The 17278-nt window shown below is 38.1% G+C and overlaps 1 protein-coding gene across 1 annotated transcript in view; it reads left to right on the forward strand.

Moving 5' to 3' along the window:
* Positions 1-16837, forward strand: part of LOC129508121 (solute carrier family 5 member 4) — a 43012-nt gene extending 26175 nt beyond the window's left edge. Inside the window, exons 11-15 of the mRNA XM_055323064.1 lie at positions 1489-1639; positions 4128-4296; positions 5812-6027; positions 7751-7853; positions 16623-16837. Of these exons, the coding sequence (XP_055179039.1) occupies positions 1489-1639; positions 4128-4296; positions 5812-6027; positions 7751-7853; positions 16623-16837 (854 nt within the window). The remainder of the gene's footprint in view (positions 1-1488; positions 1640-4127; positions 4297-5811; positions 6028-7750; positions 7854-16622) is intronic.
* The last annotated feature ends 441 nt before the right edge of the window (positions 16838-17278 follow it).

Raw genomic sequence — 17278 nt, forward strand, 5'->3', positions numbered from 1 at the left:
AGCAAATTATCTCTAAGTTTATATTTATAACCAGAATTCTCTATTGAGTATTCTCAAATGGTCAGGAAATATGCAGGAAATGCCACACAATGATATATGTTGACAGGCACGTCAGTTTTTTTTTTTTTTATGGAATACTACTTAGCCATCAGGAGCAATACTTGCCATTTACAAGAATGTGGATAGAACTAGAGTGTATTCTGCTAAGAGAAATAAGTCAATGAGTGAGAGATAATTATCATATGGTTTACTAATATGCAGAATATAAGAAACAGCATAGAGGATCATATGATAAGGGAGAGAAAACTGAATGGGAAGTCATTAGGGAGGGAGAAAAACCATGAGAGACTCTTAACTATAGGAAACAAATTGAGGGTTGAAGGAGGGAGGTGGGTGGGGGATGGGGTAATTGGGTGGTGGCCATTAAAGAAGGCATGTTATTTGATGAGCACTAGGTGTTATACACAACTGATAAATCATTGAAATCTACATGTGAAGCTAAGTAGGTAGTTTATGTTAGCTAATTGAATTTAAGTTAAAAAAGAGATTTCCAGGCATTTGTGATCTAAATTTAGAGAGGCCATTAGGGATATATGAAAATGGAAAAGGGTAAAGAGTCTGTATATGAGACAGAGCAGAATCTTAATAAGTGAGTTACTTAAAGGTATGGAGAAGTTGAATTCAAACAAATGGAAATTCCAGGAAATCAATAGAGTGAGCAGATTCTACTTTCACAGCCTGATCAAAGAATGGCATTTCTGGCTCTGAGGCTATGAGTCTTACAATCATGGGCACATCTTCAGCCCCAGGATGACTGGCCACTGCATCACTGGAACCCCAAAGATTCTTTTCAGAGCCCTCTTTATGTCTCTGTTCTTCAGACTATAGATGAAGGGGTTCAGCATGGGTATGACTATGTGTACATCACCGAGGCCACTGCACTTGCGTGGGAGCTCTGGGGAGCAGCAGAGCTAAAGTACACTTCTAGGCTTGTAGAGTAAAATAAGGAGACAACCAAGAGGTGAGATGCACAGGTAGAAAATGCTTTATACTTGCTCTAAGCTGATGAGATTCTATGTATGGGGGAAACAATCTTAGAGTAAGAGTAAAGGAACCCAGTGAAAGGACCACCTGCCAGCAGCACAATCATAAAATACATCACCATGTCATTAAGAAAAGTGTCAAAACAGGCATTCCTGATTACTTGATTGAGTTAAAAAAAAAAATGAAGGATTTCCGTGCCTGTACAGAAGGACACCCACAACACCATTAGGCTCTGTAATAAGGAATTAAGGACACTAGAACCAGCAGTCCACAGAGCCAGGGATTCATGATAACCATGTAGTGCAGGGGGTGACAGATAGCCATGCATGTCAGTTTAGTAAGTGTTCCAGGTAACACTTTTGAACAACTCTCTGGTTTGGCAAGGCCCTCATAAATCATGGAGTCCAATCCCTAACTAATGTTTGCACTTTCATCTGGCCCCAGGACTTCGAGGTCTTATGCTGTCAGTCATGTTGGCCTCTCTCATGAGCTCCCTGACCTCCATCTTTAACAGCGCCAGCACCCTCTTCACCATGGACCTCTACACCAAGATTAGGAAACAGGCATCAGAGAAAGAGCTTCTTATAGCAGGAAGGTGAGAGCATCCTGATTTTTGTCTAAAATTTCTCTGGAAAATATAAGTGAACTAGTGTCTTCTCATCTTTGGGTTCAGTGAAATAAATGATGGATTTCTAGAGTGGGGAAGGAAAATTAAGAGGACTTTATCTCTTTCCAGATATAAAATTTGGGACCACATTTTGAAATGAAATAGTCACATTTTCAAACTTTCAAATGCTTCTGATTTTCTCTGATTTCTTCTTGTCCTCACACTCTTTTCCAACTACATCTTCATGAAACTCTAGTGTCTTTCATGGGGTATAAATTCCCTGCCTACTCTAATAGGTTAATGCACTGTCTCTAGAGGTTTTCATGTATATCTCATGAAGCAAGTCACAGATTAAGTCAAACACCGCAGTATGAGTAGTTTATCAACTGTATTCATTAAGAAATGAGATGCCAAGAGAAACTGACCACCTATGCAAAAAGTAGCATTTTGCAGGAGACAGTAGCAATTGCTTAGTAAATTAAACATTTGCAAGGAAAATTCCAGCAGCTCACTTGGTCTAGATCTTGACTCTGGAAAAATGCTATAGGATAATAAGAACAATAAAGCATCTATGTTTCTGGTAGCGAAAGTGTTGGACCTGAGTTCAGTAAGCCCAAGATGCAGAAGTCCGCCAATAGGTACATGATCTTGGGTATAAATGCCTTTATCTCAATAATAAATTAATGAATTTTTCATTCTTTCTCTCTCCCTCTCTCTCTCTCTCTCGCTCTCTCTCTCTCTCTCATTAAATGCCTACTAGTTCCCAGAATACAAATATGAAAAAGAACATATATGTGAAAAATAATTTCCTGCTTTGTAGAATGTATGCCTTTGTTATAAAGATAGAAAATCAATAAATGTATTCCATATCTGATGGAAAAAAGTGCTAGGAAGAAAGTTAAAGCAGGATTAAAGGTGGGTCAATGTGGATGGAACTGAAGGGTATTATGCTGAGTGAAATAAGTCAATCGGAAAAGGACAAACATTATATGGTCTCATTCATTTGGGGAATATAAAAATTAGTGAAAGGGAATAAAGGGAAAGGAGAGAAAATGAGTGAAAATATCAGTGAGGGTGACAAAACATGAGAGACTCCTAACTCTGGGAAATGAACAAGGAGTAGTGGAAGGGGAGGTAGGTAGGGGGTTGGGGTGACTGGGTAATGGGCACTGAGGGGGTCATTTGGCAGGATGAGCACTGGGTGTTATGTTAAATGTTGGCAAATTGAACTCCAATAAAAAAATTTTTTAAAAGGATTAAAGGTGGGGGCTCCCCAAGACAGGTGTTCAGGGAGTACTCCCTGAGGAGGTCCCATGTGAGGACAGCCCTGAGGGAAGTGTGGAAGTGAACCCTATGTCTCTGTAGGGAAGGAACAGTAAACGCTGAATTCTTACAACAGGCATGTATGTGGTGTGTCTCAGGACAGTGGTGTGAGGTTGGCACGTGATGAGCAAGTGGAAGAGTGATAACAACCATAGGCTAAAGGGTAGCTAGAGGTGAAATTATGGAGGGCCACTTAAGCCATAACAAGACTGGATTTTATTCCACATATGACAGAAAACAACTGAAGATAAGAGAGTAAGGGAGGTACATGATTTGTTTTCCAATGATGATAACAAGGAAAACAAGGATAATGGGTATTATTTATTTATTAAACTTTATTATCTAAGAATCATGCTCAAACTTTCCATGGTTTATCACATTTAATTATTGCAAGGTTGCAGAAAGTTTTTGAAGCTTCAATGAGATACCTGTTCCTCAGTCTCCTGCCTAAATACTTGTTCCCCACTTTTCCCTCACCTCTCTGTTTCAGGTGAGCACAGAGAAGTAATGACAGTCCAGTAAATTATGTTTGTTTATTTATACAATAAACACAGAATATTGTGGAGTTTAGCATTAGTCATTCTCCCTGGACCTCAGGAACCTCTAAAAGGGTTTTACCAATATTTTAACCAATTCTTTCTACCTGTCAAAGTACTCAAGGAGTAAAATACACAAATTACCATTTCTGGCCAATTCACTCCACATTCTGGAATAAAGAATATTGTAATTCTAACCTGTGCACACTTACTTAGTTTTTCTCAAGCTAAGAAAAAAGATCAAAATGGGAGTCACTTTCATTATCATACAAATAATTACTTACTCATAGAAATAGTGTGGTGGTTTTTTTCTAACTGATATATTACATAAATTGCATTAGAGAATTATTAACCAGTGGCTGACATTTGAACTGTTATGAATGGATGTTTAATCTCATAATTGAAGCTATTTTTACTAATTGTAGACAAGCAATTGCTTTATTGGCATTTTACTAACCAGTGATTATTAAGCATGGCATGGCTTCATGCAAGGTCGAGTTTGATTTTATTTGGAAAATCAATGAATGGCCACAAGAATGAATTTAAGAACTAAAGAACAATAGAAGTATTGATAATGCTTTTTGTTTAATGTTTAAATCATTTTGTTTTCTCCTCAGGCTATTTATCATTCTATTAATTGTCATCAGTATTTTGTGGGTCCCATTAGTGCAGGTATCTCAAAATGGACAACTGTTCCATTATATAGAATCAATTTCTAGCTACCTTGGGCCTCCTGTTGCAGCTGTCTTCCTGCTTGCCATCTTCTGTAAAAGAGTCAATGAACAAGTAAGTAAAAATCAGAAAACTTCTTCCCTGCTAGAGTAAGAAAGTTATTTCTTTCACTGGTAGAAAAATGCATTCTTTCCACTCTGTATATACAACTCAAAGCCCATCTCAATTTTTTTTAAGATTTTATTTATTAAATCTTGAGAGACACAGAGAGAAAGAGAGGGGGTGGGCAGAGACACAAGCAGAGGGAGAAGCAGGCTCCATGCAAGGAGCCCGATGTGGGACTCCATCCCGGGTCCCAGGGATCACGCCCCAGGCGGAAGGCAAGTGCTAAACCGCTGAGCCACCCATCTCAATTTTAATTGTAATCAGCTTCAATTCCTGATTCTCACTAAATTGTGTAAATATAGAGGGCACACTTATAGTACAGTTTTTTTAAGACTGTATTTATTTATTTGAGAGAGAGACAGACATAGTGAGAGAGAGCATGAACAAGGAGGAGAGGAAGAAACAGGCTCCCCACCGAGCAGGGAGCCCAACATAGGACTTGATCTCAGGACCCCAAGATTATGACTTTAGTCAAAAGCAGACACTTAACCAACTAAGCCACCCAGGCACCCCAGTACAATCTTTATATTTCTTACAAAATATTATATACATACATGACATGATGCTAAGGAACACAAGTTTTGGAGTAAGACTGACAGGATCCAGTCCTGGATCTACCATTTTATATCATTGTGATCTTGATCAAACCATTTGATTCTGTGTGGAATGAAGTTAATCATATGCCTACCTTATAGGATTGCTGTGAGGATTAAGAGATTTTTAGGAAAGAACCTACCACACTAGTAACAACTCAAAATATGTTAATTTTTATTATTATGTCTGTAACTGATTATTATGGATAACGTACATTTAATCCCTTAATTGTTTCCAATTGTTAGCTTATTATAATTTTGAAGTGAAGAATAGGTGCAGAGAGGTTAATATCTTATGTGCTTTTCAAATGTTACTTATTATTAGTAAGTGGGATCTTGGGATTCAGACTCAGGTCTACCTCCAACCAAAGCTCATACTCAAAATCTCTATGCAATACTGTTTCCCTAAACATAACATCTTGATCAGGGAATCAAGGGATACATGTTTCCAATCGCACTAACATCTTAGAGAAAATAAATTCTTTTAATTGTCAAAAGTTTAATAGACCTATCGTAACTATCTAATATCAACTCTGCAAATTGTTTAACATAAGCCATAACATAACAGAACTATTCTGTTTATTCTATAAAATAAGTCACTACTTTTGAAATCTATATAAATAAAATTCAAGGTAAACTTAAGTCTGGGTTAGAGTAGGCAGTAGTGTCCTGGTGCAATGAAATCTCAGGATCACAGAAAGCAGCAGCCAACTAATAAACATGTGTATTTGCATCTTTGATGAGTTTATGCTCAAGGTTAGCCATTGTTGGTTCTTAGTAAAGAAAACAGGTAGGATGATGATAATGATTTACTCAAATGAGCATCTCATCTTTTCCAAATACTCTTATTTTATTCTTGTTCCTTTTGCAGGGAGCCTTCTGGGGTCTAATCACTGGACTTGTGATTGGCCTCATTCGTATGATTGCAGAGTTTGCCTACGGAACGAGTAGTTGTTTGGCTGCCAGTGCCTGTCCTGAAATCATCTGTGGAGTACACTATCTGTACTTTGCCATCATTCTCTTTTTTGTTTCCATGCTGGTCATCCTGGGAATTTCCCTGCTAACAAAACCCATTCCCGATGTACATGTGAGTGATGAAAAGCGGAAATATGTTTATTTAAAAAAAATAGTTATTTGCCTTCCAGGGAAATGGACTCCTAACTCTGGGAAATGAACTAGGGGTGGTGGAGGGGGAGGAGGGCGGGGGGTGGGGGTGAATGGGTGATGGGCACTGAGGGGGACACTTGACGGGATGGGCACTGGGTGTTATTCTGTATGTTGGCAAATTGAACACCAATAAAAAATAAATGTATAAATTAAAAAAAGAGTTTCAGCAAAGAAAGTAGATATTGTATAAGAAAATTTATGATTAAGAACTTATGAAGTAGGATGCCCAGATAGCTCAGCAGTTGAGCATCTGTCTTTAGCTCAGTGTGTGATCCCGGGTCTGCTGATAGAGTTCCACATCAGGCTCCCTGTGAGGAGCCTGCTTCTCCCTCTGCCTATGTCTCTGCCTCTCTCTGTGTCTCTCATGAATAAATAAATAAAATCTTTTAAATAAAGTCTTATGAAGCTATAATTAGAAATATTAGCTGTAAGGTGGAAACATATGCTTGTTATGTCAACAACAAATAAAAAAGCCAATTACAAATTCTGGTAAATCCATACAAGAAAGTCATGAGCCAAATAATGAGACCAAGTAAAATGAAGTGTGACTTCAAACATATGATAGGTTATAATTTTGAAACCCATTTGATACTTGAAATAATTTCTTTAGAATGACCTAGAGCTGTTATTTATTCATTGTATCCAATCACATGTCTTGGATCTATGGCACAGGAAAAAAGTTGCTATAATAACATAAATAGTTATTTATTTTCAAATTTTCAATCAACACACAGACCAAGCATGGAAAATTAATCATATTGACAAAAAAAAAACAAAATTCCATAAAGCTTATAATAGTTTTAAAATAATGATACAGTTGACAAAAGCTTGGAGATTGGCTGGGAAATAAATGTGTAAGGGCATAAATTGCTATCAGGATTTAATAGGAGTAATTATATAAACATGATGGATCCAGAAATGAAGCTTAGGAAGATATTTTAGGGGCACCTGGGTGGCTCAGTCAGTTAAGCATCTGACTTCAGCTCAGATCATATCTCAGGGTCCGAGAATCAAGCCCCATGTTGGCTCTGTGCTGGGCAGGAATCTGCTTCTCCTTCTCCCTCTGCCCCTCCCCCTATCCATGTGCACACTCTCTCTCTCTATCTTTCTCTCAAATGAATAAATAAAATCTTTTTTAAAAAAAGAAGATATCTTAAAAGTTACAAAAGTAACCACTAGACAACTGAAAGTAATAATGTTGCAGCTAATAACAGCTGAATAAGGACAGTGAGTATGTATATGTAAGTTAGATGTATATGCAAGTTAGATAAATCTTTAACTTTTATGAAATCATAAATGTATATGTATACATGTTAATATAGATGTATATTTAAGTTAGATAAATGTAAGTTAGTATATATTAGATAAATGTTTGACTTTTATGGATTTATAAATCCAGAAGTAAGAGTGGTAAGCATATTACTTAAAAGTGCTTAATAACTACTGGGAGAGTTAAAAACAGAAATAATCATAAATGGTTAGTGCGTTTTCGTGAATTCGTGTTGTAGAAGACCTCTTCTTTGTTACCTCTAGTGTTCGGTGCCATTTGTATTTTTTTGGCACTATACAATAAACAAATGTACCATCGTATTATTGTAAACATTTGCCCATCACTAATGTCTTTGTCTACGGTGTCTGTACAGCTGTATCGCTTGTGTTGGGCTCTTCGGAACAGTACAGAGGAAAGGATTGATTTAGATGCAGAAGAGAAAAAATATGAAGAAGCTGATGATAATGTTGATGAAGGTAATATTTGGTTACATTTAGTTTTTATGTAGAAACTCTCTATACCTGAATTGCTTTTATGTTTGCTTTATTTTTAAATGCCACTAAATTCGGTTTCTGAGAAAGCTGTTAGATTTATGGCAAACTGAAATTTCAAAATCTTACCTTCCAAAAAAATTAAGACAATTCATTACAAATGAAATCTCTCCATTCACCTGCCTCTCCATCAGTCTGTCTGTCTATTCATCTATCATTCATCCATGGATCTGTGTACCAGCTCTGAGGTGAAAATCAATTCTAGTCTTTCCTCTTCCTGGTTACATATTAAATGTTCAACTAATCAATCTTGATTGACAGTGATTAGGCACCTAGCATCTAGTCCCACCTTTTTCTCCAACCTTGTTTTTCACTCTTCTCTCCAATATACCCTCCATTCCAGCCAGGCAGATTTCTTCACTCCCCCCCCCACACACACACACACATATACCAAGCTCTTTAGAATATTTTTACTTCTCCTCTCTAAGAGAAAAAAATTGCCTATCCTTTGAAACTAGGTTCTAATCTCATTTCCAACAAGGAAACTTCTCCAGGGTCCATCCCCATGGCTCTTTGGTTACCTCGTATTTTTTAAACCATTGAAAAAGTTTAGCACTTCAGGAAATGTAGTCCTGAACTATACACCAATTGTTTCATTTGATTTGACTTAGATTCTTCAAGTTGAGGAAAGAATAAAGGCCTTCTACTTTTGAATTTCTTTATCAGTGTTCTGGAGTAAGAATGGTTTATATGGTTTTTCTTTTTTTATACTTTGTCTGGTTTTGGTATTAAAATCATACTGTTCTCATAGAATGAATTGGAAACATTTCAATAATATTGGAATGATTTCTGCATCAAAATGTTGGTATTTTGCTAATAATATAATTAAACCTTAGGGCCTGGAATGCGGAGGGGTTTAACCTGATGAAATTTGTATTAAGCAATGCCTCTAGAGGTATTTACAAGTTCCATTTCTTGGTTAACCAGTTTTGGAAAATTTTACTTTGTAGAATTTTGTCCATTTAGCACACATTTTAAATATATTGACATGAAGTTATTCATATTACTTATTGGCTTTTCCATCTCTACTACCTCTGTAGTTATGCCTTCTGTTTAATTCCTAATATAACTTTTTGTTATTTCTCCTTTTTTCTTGATAAATCTCACTAACTTGTCTATTTTACATTTCTTTTTTAAAATATTATTTATTTATCTATTTATTTAAGAGAGACAACTTGAGCAGGGGGAGGGACAAAGGAAGAGGGAGACTAGCAGACTTCCTGCTGACAGGGAACGCTATGTGGGGCTTGATGTCAGGACACTGAGATCACGACCTGAGCCAAAATCAAGACTTGGCTGTTTACTTCTGAAAGAAATTGAGGAAGACACAAAGAGATGGAAAAATATTCCATGCTCATGGATTGTAAGAATTAATATTGTGAAAATGTCAGTGCTACCCAAGGCAATTTACACGTTTAATGCAATCCCTATCAACATACCATGGACTTTCTTCAGAGAGTTCGAACAAATTATGTTAAGATTTGTGTGGAATCAGAAGAGACCCCGAATACCTAGGGGAATATTAAAAAAGAAAACCATAGCTGAGGGCATCACAATGCCAGATTTCAGGTTGTACTACAAAGCTGTGGTCATCAAGACAGTGTGCTACTGGCACAAAAACAAACACATAGATCAATGGAACAGAATACAGAACCCAGAAATAGACCCTGAACTTTATGGTCAACTAATATTCGATAAAGGAGGAAAGACTATGCACTAGAAAAAAGACCGTCTCTTCAATAAATGGTGCTGGGAAAATTGGACATCCACATGCAGAAGAATGAAACTAGACCACTCTCTTTCACCATACACAAAGATCAACTCAAAATGGATGAAAGGTCTAAATGTGAGATAAGATTCCATCAAAATCCTAGAGGAGAAGAGAGGCAACACCCTTTTTGAACTTGGCCACAGTAACTTCTTGCAAGATACATCCAGGTGGCGCAGCGGTTTGGCGCCTGCCTTTGGCCCAGGGCGCGATCCTGGAGACCGGGATCGAATCCCACGTCGGGCTCCCGGTGCATGGAGCCTGCTTCTCCCTCTGCCTGTGTCTCTGCCTCTCTCTCTCTCTCTCTCTCTCTCTCTCTCTCTCTCTCTCACTGTGTGCCTATCATAAATAAATAAAATTTAAAAAAAATTATTAAAAAAATGAACTATTGGGACTTCATCAATATAAGCAGCTTTTGCACAGCAAAGGATACAGTCCACAAAACTAAAAGACAACCTACAGAATGGGAGAAGATATTTGCAAATGACGTATCAGATAAAGGGCTAGTTTCCAAGATCTATAAAGAACTTATTAACTCAACACCAAAGAAACAAACAATCCAATCATGAAATGGGCAAAAGACATGAACAGAAATCTCACAGAGGAAGACATAGACATGGCCAACATGCACATGAGAAAATGCTCTAAAAAAAAAAAAAGAAAATGCTCTGCATCACTTGCCATCAGGGAAATACAAATCAAAACCACAATGAGATACCACCTCACACCAGTGAGAATGGGGAAAATTAACAAGGCAGGAAACATAAATGTTGGAGAGGATGCGGAGAAAAGGGAACCCTCTTACACTGTTGGTGGGAATGTGAACTGGTGCAGCCACTCTGGAAAACTGTGTGGAGGTTCCTCAAAGAGTTAAAAATAGACCTGCCCTACGACCCAGCAATTGCACTGTTGGGGATTTACCCCGAAGATTCAGATGCAATGAAACGCCGGGGCACCTGCACCCCGATGTTTCTAGCAGCAATGTCCACAGTAGCCAAACTGTGGAAGGAGCCTCGGTGCCCATCGAAAGATGAATGGATAAAGAAGATGTGGTTTATGTATACAATGGAATATTCCTCAGCCATTAGAAACGACAAATACCCACCATTTGCTTCAACGTGGATGGAACTGGAGGGTATTATGCTGAGTGAAGTAAGTCAATCGGAGAAGGACAAACAGTGTATGTTCTCATTCATTTGGGGAATATGAATAATAGTGAAAGGGAATATAAGGGAAGGGAGAAGAAATGCATGGGAAATATCAGAAAGGGAGACAGAACATAAAGACTCCTAACTCTGGGAAATGAACTAGGGGTGGTGGAGGGGGAGGAGGGCGGGGGGTGGGGGTGAATGGGTGACGGGCACTGAGGGGGACACTTGACGGGATGAGCACTGGGTGTTATTCTGTATGTTGGTAAATTGAACACCAATTAAAATTAATTTATTAAAAAAAAGAAAAAAAAGAAATGACAAATACCCACCATTTGCTTCAACGTGGATGGAACTGGAGGGTATTATGCTGAGTGAAGTAAGTCAATCAGAGAAGGACAAACATTGTAATTTCTCATTCATTTGGGGAATATAAATAATAGTGAAGGGGAATATAAGGGAAGGGAGAGAAATGTGTGGGACATATCAGAAAGGGAGACAGAACATAGAGACTCCTAACTCTGGGAAACGAACTATGGGTGATGGAAGGGGAGGAAGGCGGGGGGTGGGAGTGAATGGTTGACAGGCACTGAGGGGGGTACTGGACGGGATGAGCACTGGGTGTTGTTCTGTATGTTGATAAATTGAACACCAATAAAAAATAAATATGAAAAATAAATAAAAATTAAAAATAAATTTATTATTTAAAAAAAAGAACTAATCAAACTCAACACCCAAGAAACGAACAATCCAATCAAGAAATGGGAAGAAGGCATGAACAGATGTTTCTCCAAAGACCTCCACATGGCTAACAAACATATGAAAAAATGCTCCACATCACTTGTCATCAGGGAAATACAAATCCGAACCACAATCAGACCACTTTACCGGGTGAGAATGGATAAAATTAACAAGACAGGAAACAACAAATGTTGGAGAGGATATGGAGAAAGGGAAACCCTCTTGCACTGTTGGTGGGAATGCAAGCTGGTACAGCCCCTCTGGAAAACAGTATGGAGGTTCCTCAAGAAGTTAAAAATAGAGTTACCCTATGACCCAGCAATTGCACTACTGGGTATTTACCCCAAAGATACTGATGTAATGAAGTGACAAGATACCTGCACCCCAATGTTCATAGCAGCAATGACCACAATAGCCAACCTGTGGAGGAAGTTTTGATGTCCATGGACAGATGAATGGATAAAGAAGATGTGATAGATAGATAGATAGATAGATAGATAGATAGATAGATAGATGATAGGTAGATAGATAGATAGATGATAGATGATAGATAGATAGACCTACAATGGAATATTATTCAGCCATCAGAAAGGATAGATACCTACCATTTGCACCGACATGAATGGAACTCGAGGGTATTATGCTGAGTGAAATAAGTTAATTGGAGAAAAACAATTATCATATGGTTTCATTCAAATATGCAGTATTAGAAATAGTGAAAAAGACCACAAGGGAAGTGGGGAAAACTGAGTGGGGGAAAATTAGAGTAGAAGACAAACCATGAGAGACTCCTGACTCTGGGAAATGAACAAAAGATTGTGGAAGGGGAGAAGGATGGGGGGACAAGCATTAAGGAGGGCACGTGATGTGATGAGTACTGGGTGTTATACTATATGTTGGCAAACTGAAGTTCAATAAAATAAAATAAATTGAATATTACTTCATTAATTTTCAGCCTTCCTTCTTTTATAATGTAAATAAATAAAGCTATGCATTTTCCTCTTGTTGCATCTTGTTACATCTCAAGCTTTTAATCTGTAGAATTTTCTTTACCATTTATTTATAAGAATGGTCTTTTTTTAAGATTACTTGTTTGTTCATGAGAGCACAGGAAGAGAGGCCGAGACACAGGCAGAGGGAGAAGCAAGCATCCTGCTGGGAACCCCAATGAGGACTTAATCCTGGAACTCCAGGATCACACCCTGAGGCAAAGACAGATGCTCAACCACTGAGCCACCCAGGCATCCCTGTTTATAAGAATAGTCTTACATATATTATGTTTTTTCATAGACATTTGAATTTAGAAGTATATTTTAAATTCTCCAATATAACAAATAGCCTTGTACTTAGAGCTTTCTGTATTTTTGCCAGTTTACCTTTGGGATAGATTTTGAGAAGCTTGAATTTTGGGTCAAACCTATGCAATTTTGCTATATGCTGCCAAATTCCCATCTGTGAAAGTTGAATTACGCTTTTGTAGCAACAGTGTGTGAGAGTGCCTGCTTCTACACAAATTAATATAGGATACTGTGAAACTTTTTAATTTTTTTGTCACTGACAAATGAGTAGCAGTATCTCAGTGTCATTTTTTTCAAATTTCTCTTTTTTTGTTATTCAAGGTTTTATTTACATTCTATTTAGTCGGGGATCCCTGGGTGGCTCAGCGGTTTAGTGCCTGCCATTGGCTCAGGGCATGATCCTGGAGTCCCGGGATCAAGTCCCACATCAGGCTTCCTGCATGGAGCCTGCATCTCCCTCTGCCTGTCTCTCTCTCTCTCTCTCTCTCTCTCTCTCTCATGAATAAATAAATAAATAAAATCTTTTTTAAAAAATTCTAATTAATCAAGGTGCCTGAGTGGTGCAGTAAGTTAAGTGTCTGACTCTTGATTTTGACTCAGGTCATGATCTCACAATCGTGAGATGGAGCTCCATGTGGGACTCCGCAGTCAGTGCAGCATCTGCTTGAGACTCTCTCTCCCTCCCCCTCTCCCGCTGCCCCTACATTTGTGCTCTTTCTCTCTATAAAATATTTAAAATATTTAATTAAAAATTAAAACATTCTAGTTAGTCAACATATAGCTTCAGGAGTAAATTTAGTGACTCATCACTTACAAATAACACTCAGTACTAATAACAAGTGCCCTCCTTAATACTTAATACCCATCCCCACTCACTTGCCCTCCAGCAACCTTCAGTTTGTTTTCTATAGCTATGACTCTCTTATACTTTGCCTCCTTCTTTTTTCCCCTCTCTCTATGTTCATCTGTTTTTTTTAATAATAAATTTATTTTTTATTGGGGTTCAATTTACCAACATACAGAATAACACCCAGTGCTCATCCCGTCAAGTGCCCCCCTCAGTGCCCATCACCCAATCACCCCCACCCACCACCCTCCTCCCCTTCCACCACCCATAGTTCGTTTCCCAGAGTTAGGAGTCTTTATGTTCTGTCTCCCTTTCTGATATTTCCCACACATTTCTTCTCCCTTCCCTTATATTCCCTTTCACTATTATTTATATTCCCCAAATGAATGAGAACATACACTGCTTGTCCTTCTCTGACTGACTTACTTCACTCAGCATAATACCCTCCAGTTCCATCCACGTTGAAGCACATGGTGGGTATTTGTCGTTTCTAATGGCTGAGGAATATTCCATTGTATACATAGACCACATCTTCTTTATCCATTCATCTTTCGATGGGCACCGAGGCTCCTTCCACAGTTTGGCCATTGTGGACTTGCTGCGAGAAACATCGGGGTGCAGGTGTCCCGGCGTTTCATCGCATCTGAATCTTTGGGGTAAATCCCCAACAGTGCAATTGCTGGGTGGTAGGGCAGGTCTATTTTTAACTCTTTGAGGAACCTCCACACAGTTTTCCAGAGTGGCTGCACCAGTTCACATTCCCACCAACAAGGTAAGAGGGTTCCCTTTTCTCCGCATCCTCTCCAACATTTGTTGTTTCCTGCCTTGTTAATTTTCCCCATTCTCGCTGGTGTGAGGTGGTATCTCATGGTGGTTTTGATTTGTATTTCCCTGATGGCAAGTGATGCAGAGCATTTTCTCATGTGCATGTTGGCCATGTCTATGTCTTCCTCTGTGAGATTTCTGTTCATGTCTTTTGCCCATTTCATGATTGGATTGTTTGTTTCTTTGGTGTTGAGTTAATAAGTTCTTTCTTTTTTATAAATTAATTTTTATTGGTGTTCAATTTACCAACATACAGAATAACACCCAGTGCTCATCCCGTCAAGTGCCCCCCTCAGTGCCCGTCACCCATTCACCCCCACCCCCCGCCCTCCTCCCCCTCCACCACCCCTAGTCCATTTCCCAGAGTTAGAAGTCTTTATGTTCTGTCTCCCTTTCTGATATTTCTCACACATTTCTTCTCCCTTCCCTTATATTCCCTTTCACTATTATTCATATTCCCCAAATGAATGAGAACATACACTGTTTGTCCTTCTCCGGTTACTGTGGCCAAGTTCAAAAAGGGTGTTGCCTGAGTTCTCCTCTGGGATTTTGATGGAATCTTGTCTCACATTTAGATCTTTCATCCATTTTGAGTTTATCTTTGTGTATGGTGCAAGAGAGTGGTCTAGTTTCATTCTTCCGCATGTGGATGTCCAATTTTCCCAGCACCATTTATTGAAGAGTCTGTCTTTCTTCCAATGGATCGTCTTTCCTCCTTTATCGAATATTAGTTGACCATAAAGTTCAGGGTCCACTTCTGGGTTCTCTATTCTGTTCCATTGATCTATATGTCTGTTTTTGTGCCAGTACCACACTGTCTTGATGACCACAGCTTTGTAGTACAACCTGAAATCTGGCATTGTGATGCCCCCAGATATGGTTTTCTTTTTTTAAATTCCCCTGCTATTCGGGGTCTTTTCTGATTCCACACAAATCTTAAAATAATTTGTTCTCTCTGAAGAAAGTCCATGGTATTTTGATAGGGATTGCATTAAACGTGTAAATTGCCCTGGGTAACATTGACATTTTCACAATATTAATTCTGCCAATCCATGAGCATGGAATATTTTTCCATCTCTTTGTGTCTGCCTCAATTTCTTTCAGAAGTGTTCTATAGTTTTTAGGGTATAGATCCTTTACCTCTTTGGTTAGGTTTATTCCTAGGTATCTTATGCTTTTGGGTGCAATTGTACATGGGATTGACTCCTTAATTTCTCTTTCTTCAGTCTCATTGTTAGTGTATAGAAATGCCATTGATGTCTGCGCATTGATTTTGTATCCTGCCATGCTGCCAAATTGCTGTATGAGTTCTAGCAATCTTGGGTTGGAGGCTTTTGGGTTTTCTATGTAGAGTATCATGTCATCGGCGAGGAGGGAGAGTTTGACTTCTTCTTTGCCAATTTGAATGACTTTAATGTCTTTTTGTTGTCCAATTGCTGAGGCTAGGACTTCCAGTACTATGTTGAATAGCAGTGGTGAGAGTGGACATCCCTGTCTTGTTCCTTGTTCATCTGTTTTGTTTCCTAAATTCCAAATATGAGTGAAATCATATGGTATTTCTATTTCTCTGACTTATTTCTCTTAGCATATGACACTGTAGCTCCATCTGTGTCATTGCAAACGGCAAGATTTCAGTTTTTTGATGGCTGAGTAATATTACATTATAGACATAGATATATATATATATATACCACAACTTTATCCTTTCAAATTTCTCTTTTTTAAGTGAATTTAAGAACTGTTTATCTATGTACATATATGTGTCTACATGGGATTGTCAGAAGTCTTTTCTATTTTTAAAGGCCAATGTATGCTCAGGATATTAAACCCTTTATGGTATAAGGTGCAAATGTTTTTTCCCAGTTTGTCACTTGTTTTTACTTTGTTTATTTAACTTTATGCCATGCAAAAGTTTTCAGTTTTATATAATCAAAGTTATCTATATTTTTCTCAGGGATTCCCCTAACACTTAAAAGTGGTTGTAATCATTCTTTACAGTCATCTGTACTACATTTACAGGGGTTTTATTTCCCATGTTCTGTGATTATTTGTCTTTTTTTGTTTCAGATAATCCTGAGAAACCCCGTGGATGCCTCAGGAAGGCTTATGACATATTTTGTGGTTTGCAGAAGACAGGTCCCAAACTGAGCAAAGAAGAGGTAGAAGCCCAGAAAAAGAAGCTGACAGACACATCTGAGAAGCCTTTGTGGAGGACTATAGTGAATGTCAATGCCATTCTACTCCTAGCAGTGGCTGTCTTTGCCCATGGCTATTTTGCCTGAATTCTATCTGAGCCATTAAATAATTTATCAAGCAAAGGATAATTTTATTGATTTTTTTTCACTTTTAAAGTTTGTTATGTTTCAAAGAGAGGTAATTTCAAACAGGAGAAAAGAACTTGGTAATTTTATCATATGAGATAACTATAGACCTGATTTTTAGCTTTTGTTGTTCCTTTGTGTCAATAAAGAAAGAGTTGACAATTTGAAAGCCACAGAGCTGACTCTATATATGTGTATGGACTAGGACCATTGGGTCTAAAAAACTTTTTTTTTCCCACCAGGTAGATTGCCCTACCTTATTCTTGCTTTCTATTTCCAGAGATTTCCAATTAGAAGGAATGCCTCTTCCAACTCTGCCTCATATAGTAACCACCTCATCTGTAAAACAGTGACCTCCCAATCTCTCTTTACTGACCTCATGGAAAATATAAATATTTCCTA

This window comes from Nyctereutes procyonoides, unplaced genomic scaffold (assembly GCF_905146905.1).
Source record: "Nyctereutes procyonoides isolate TBG_1078 unplaced genomic scaffold, NYPRO_anot_genome, whole genome shotgun sequence".
Lineage (NCBI taxonomy): Eukaryota > Metazoa > Chordata > Mammalia > Carnivora > Canidae > Nyctereutes > Nyctereutes procyonoides.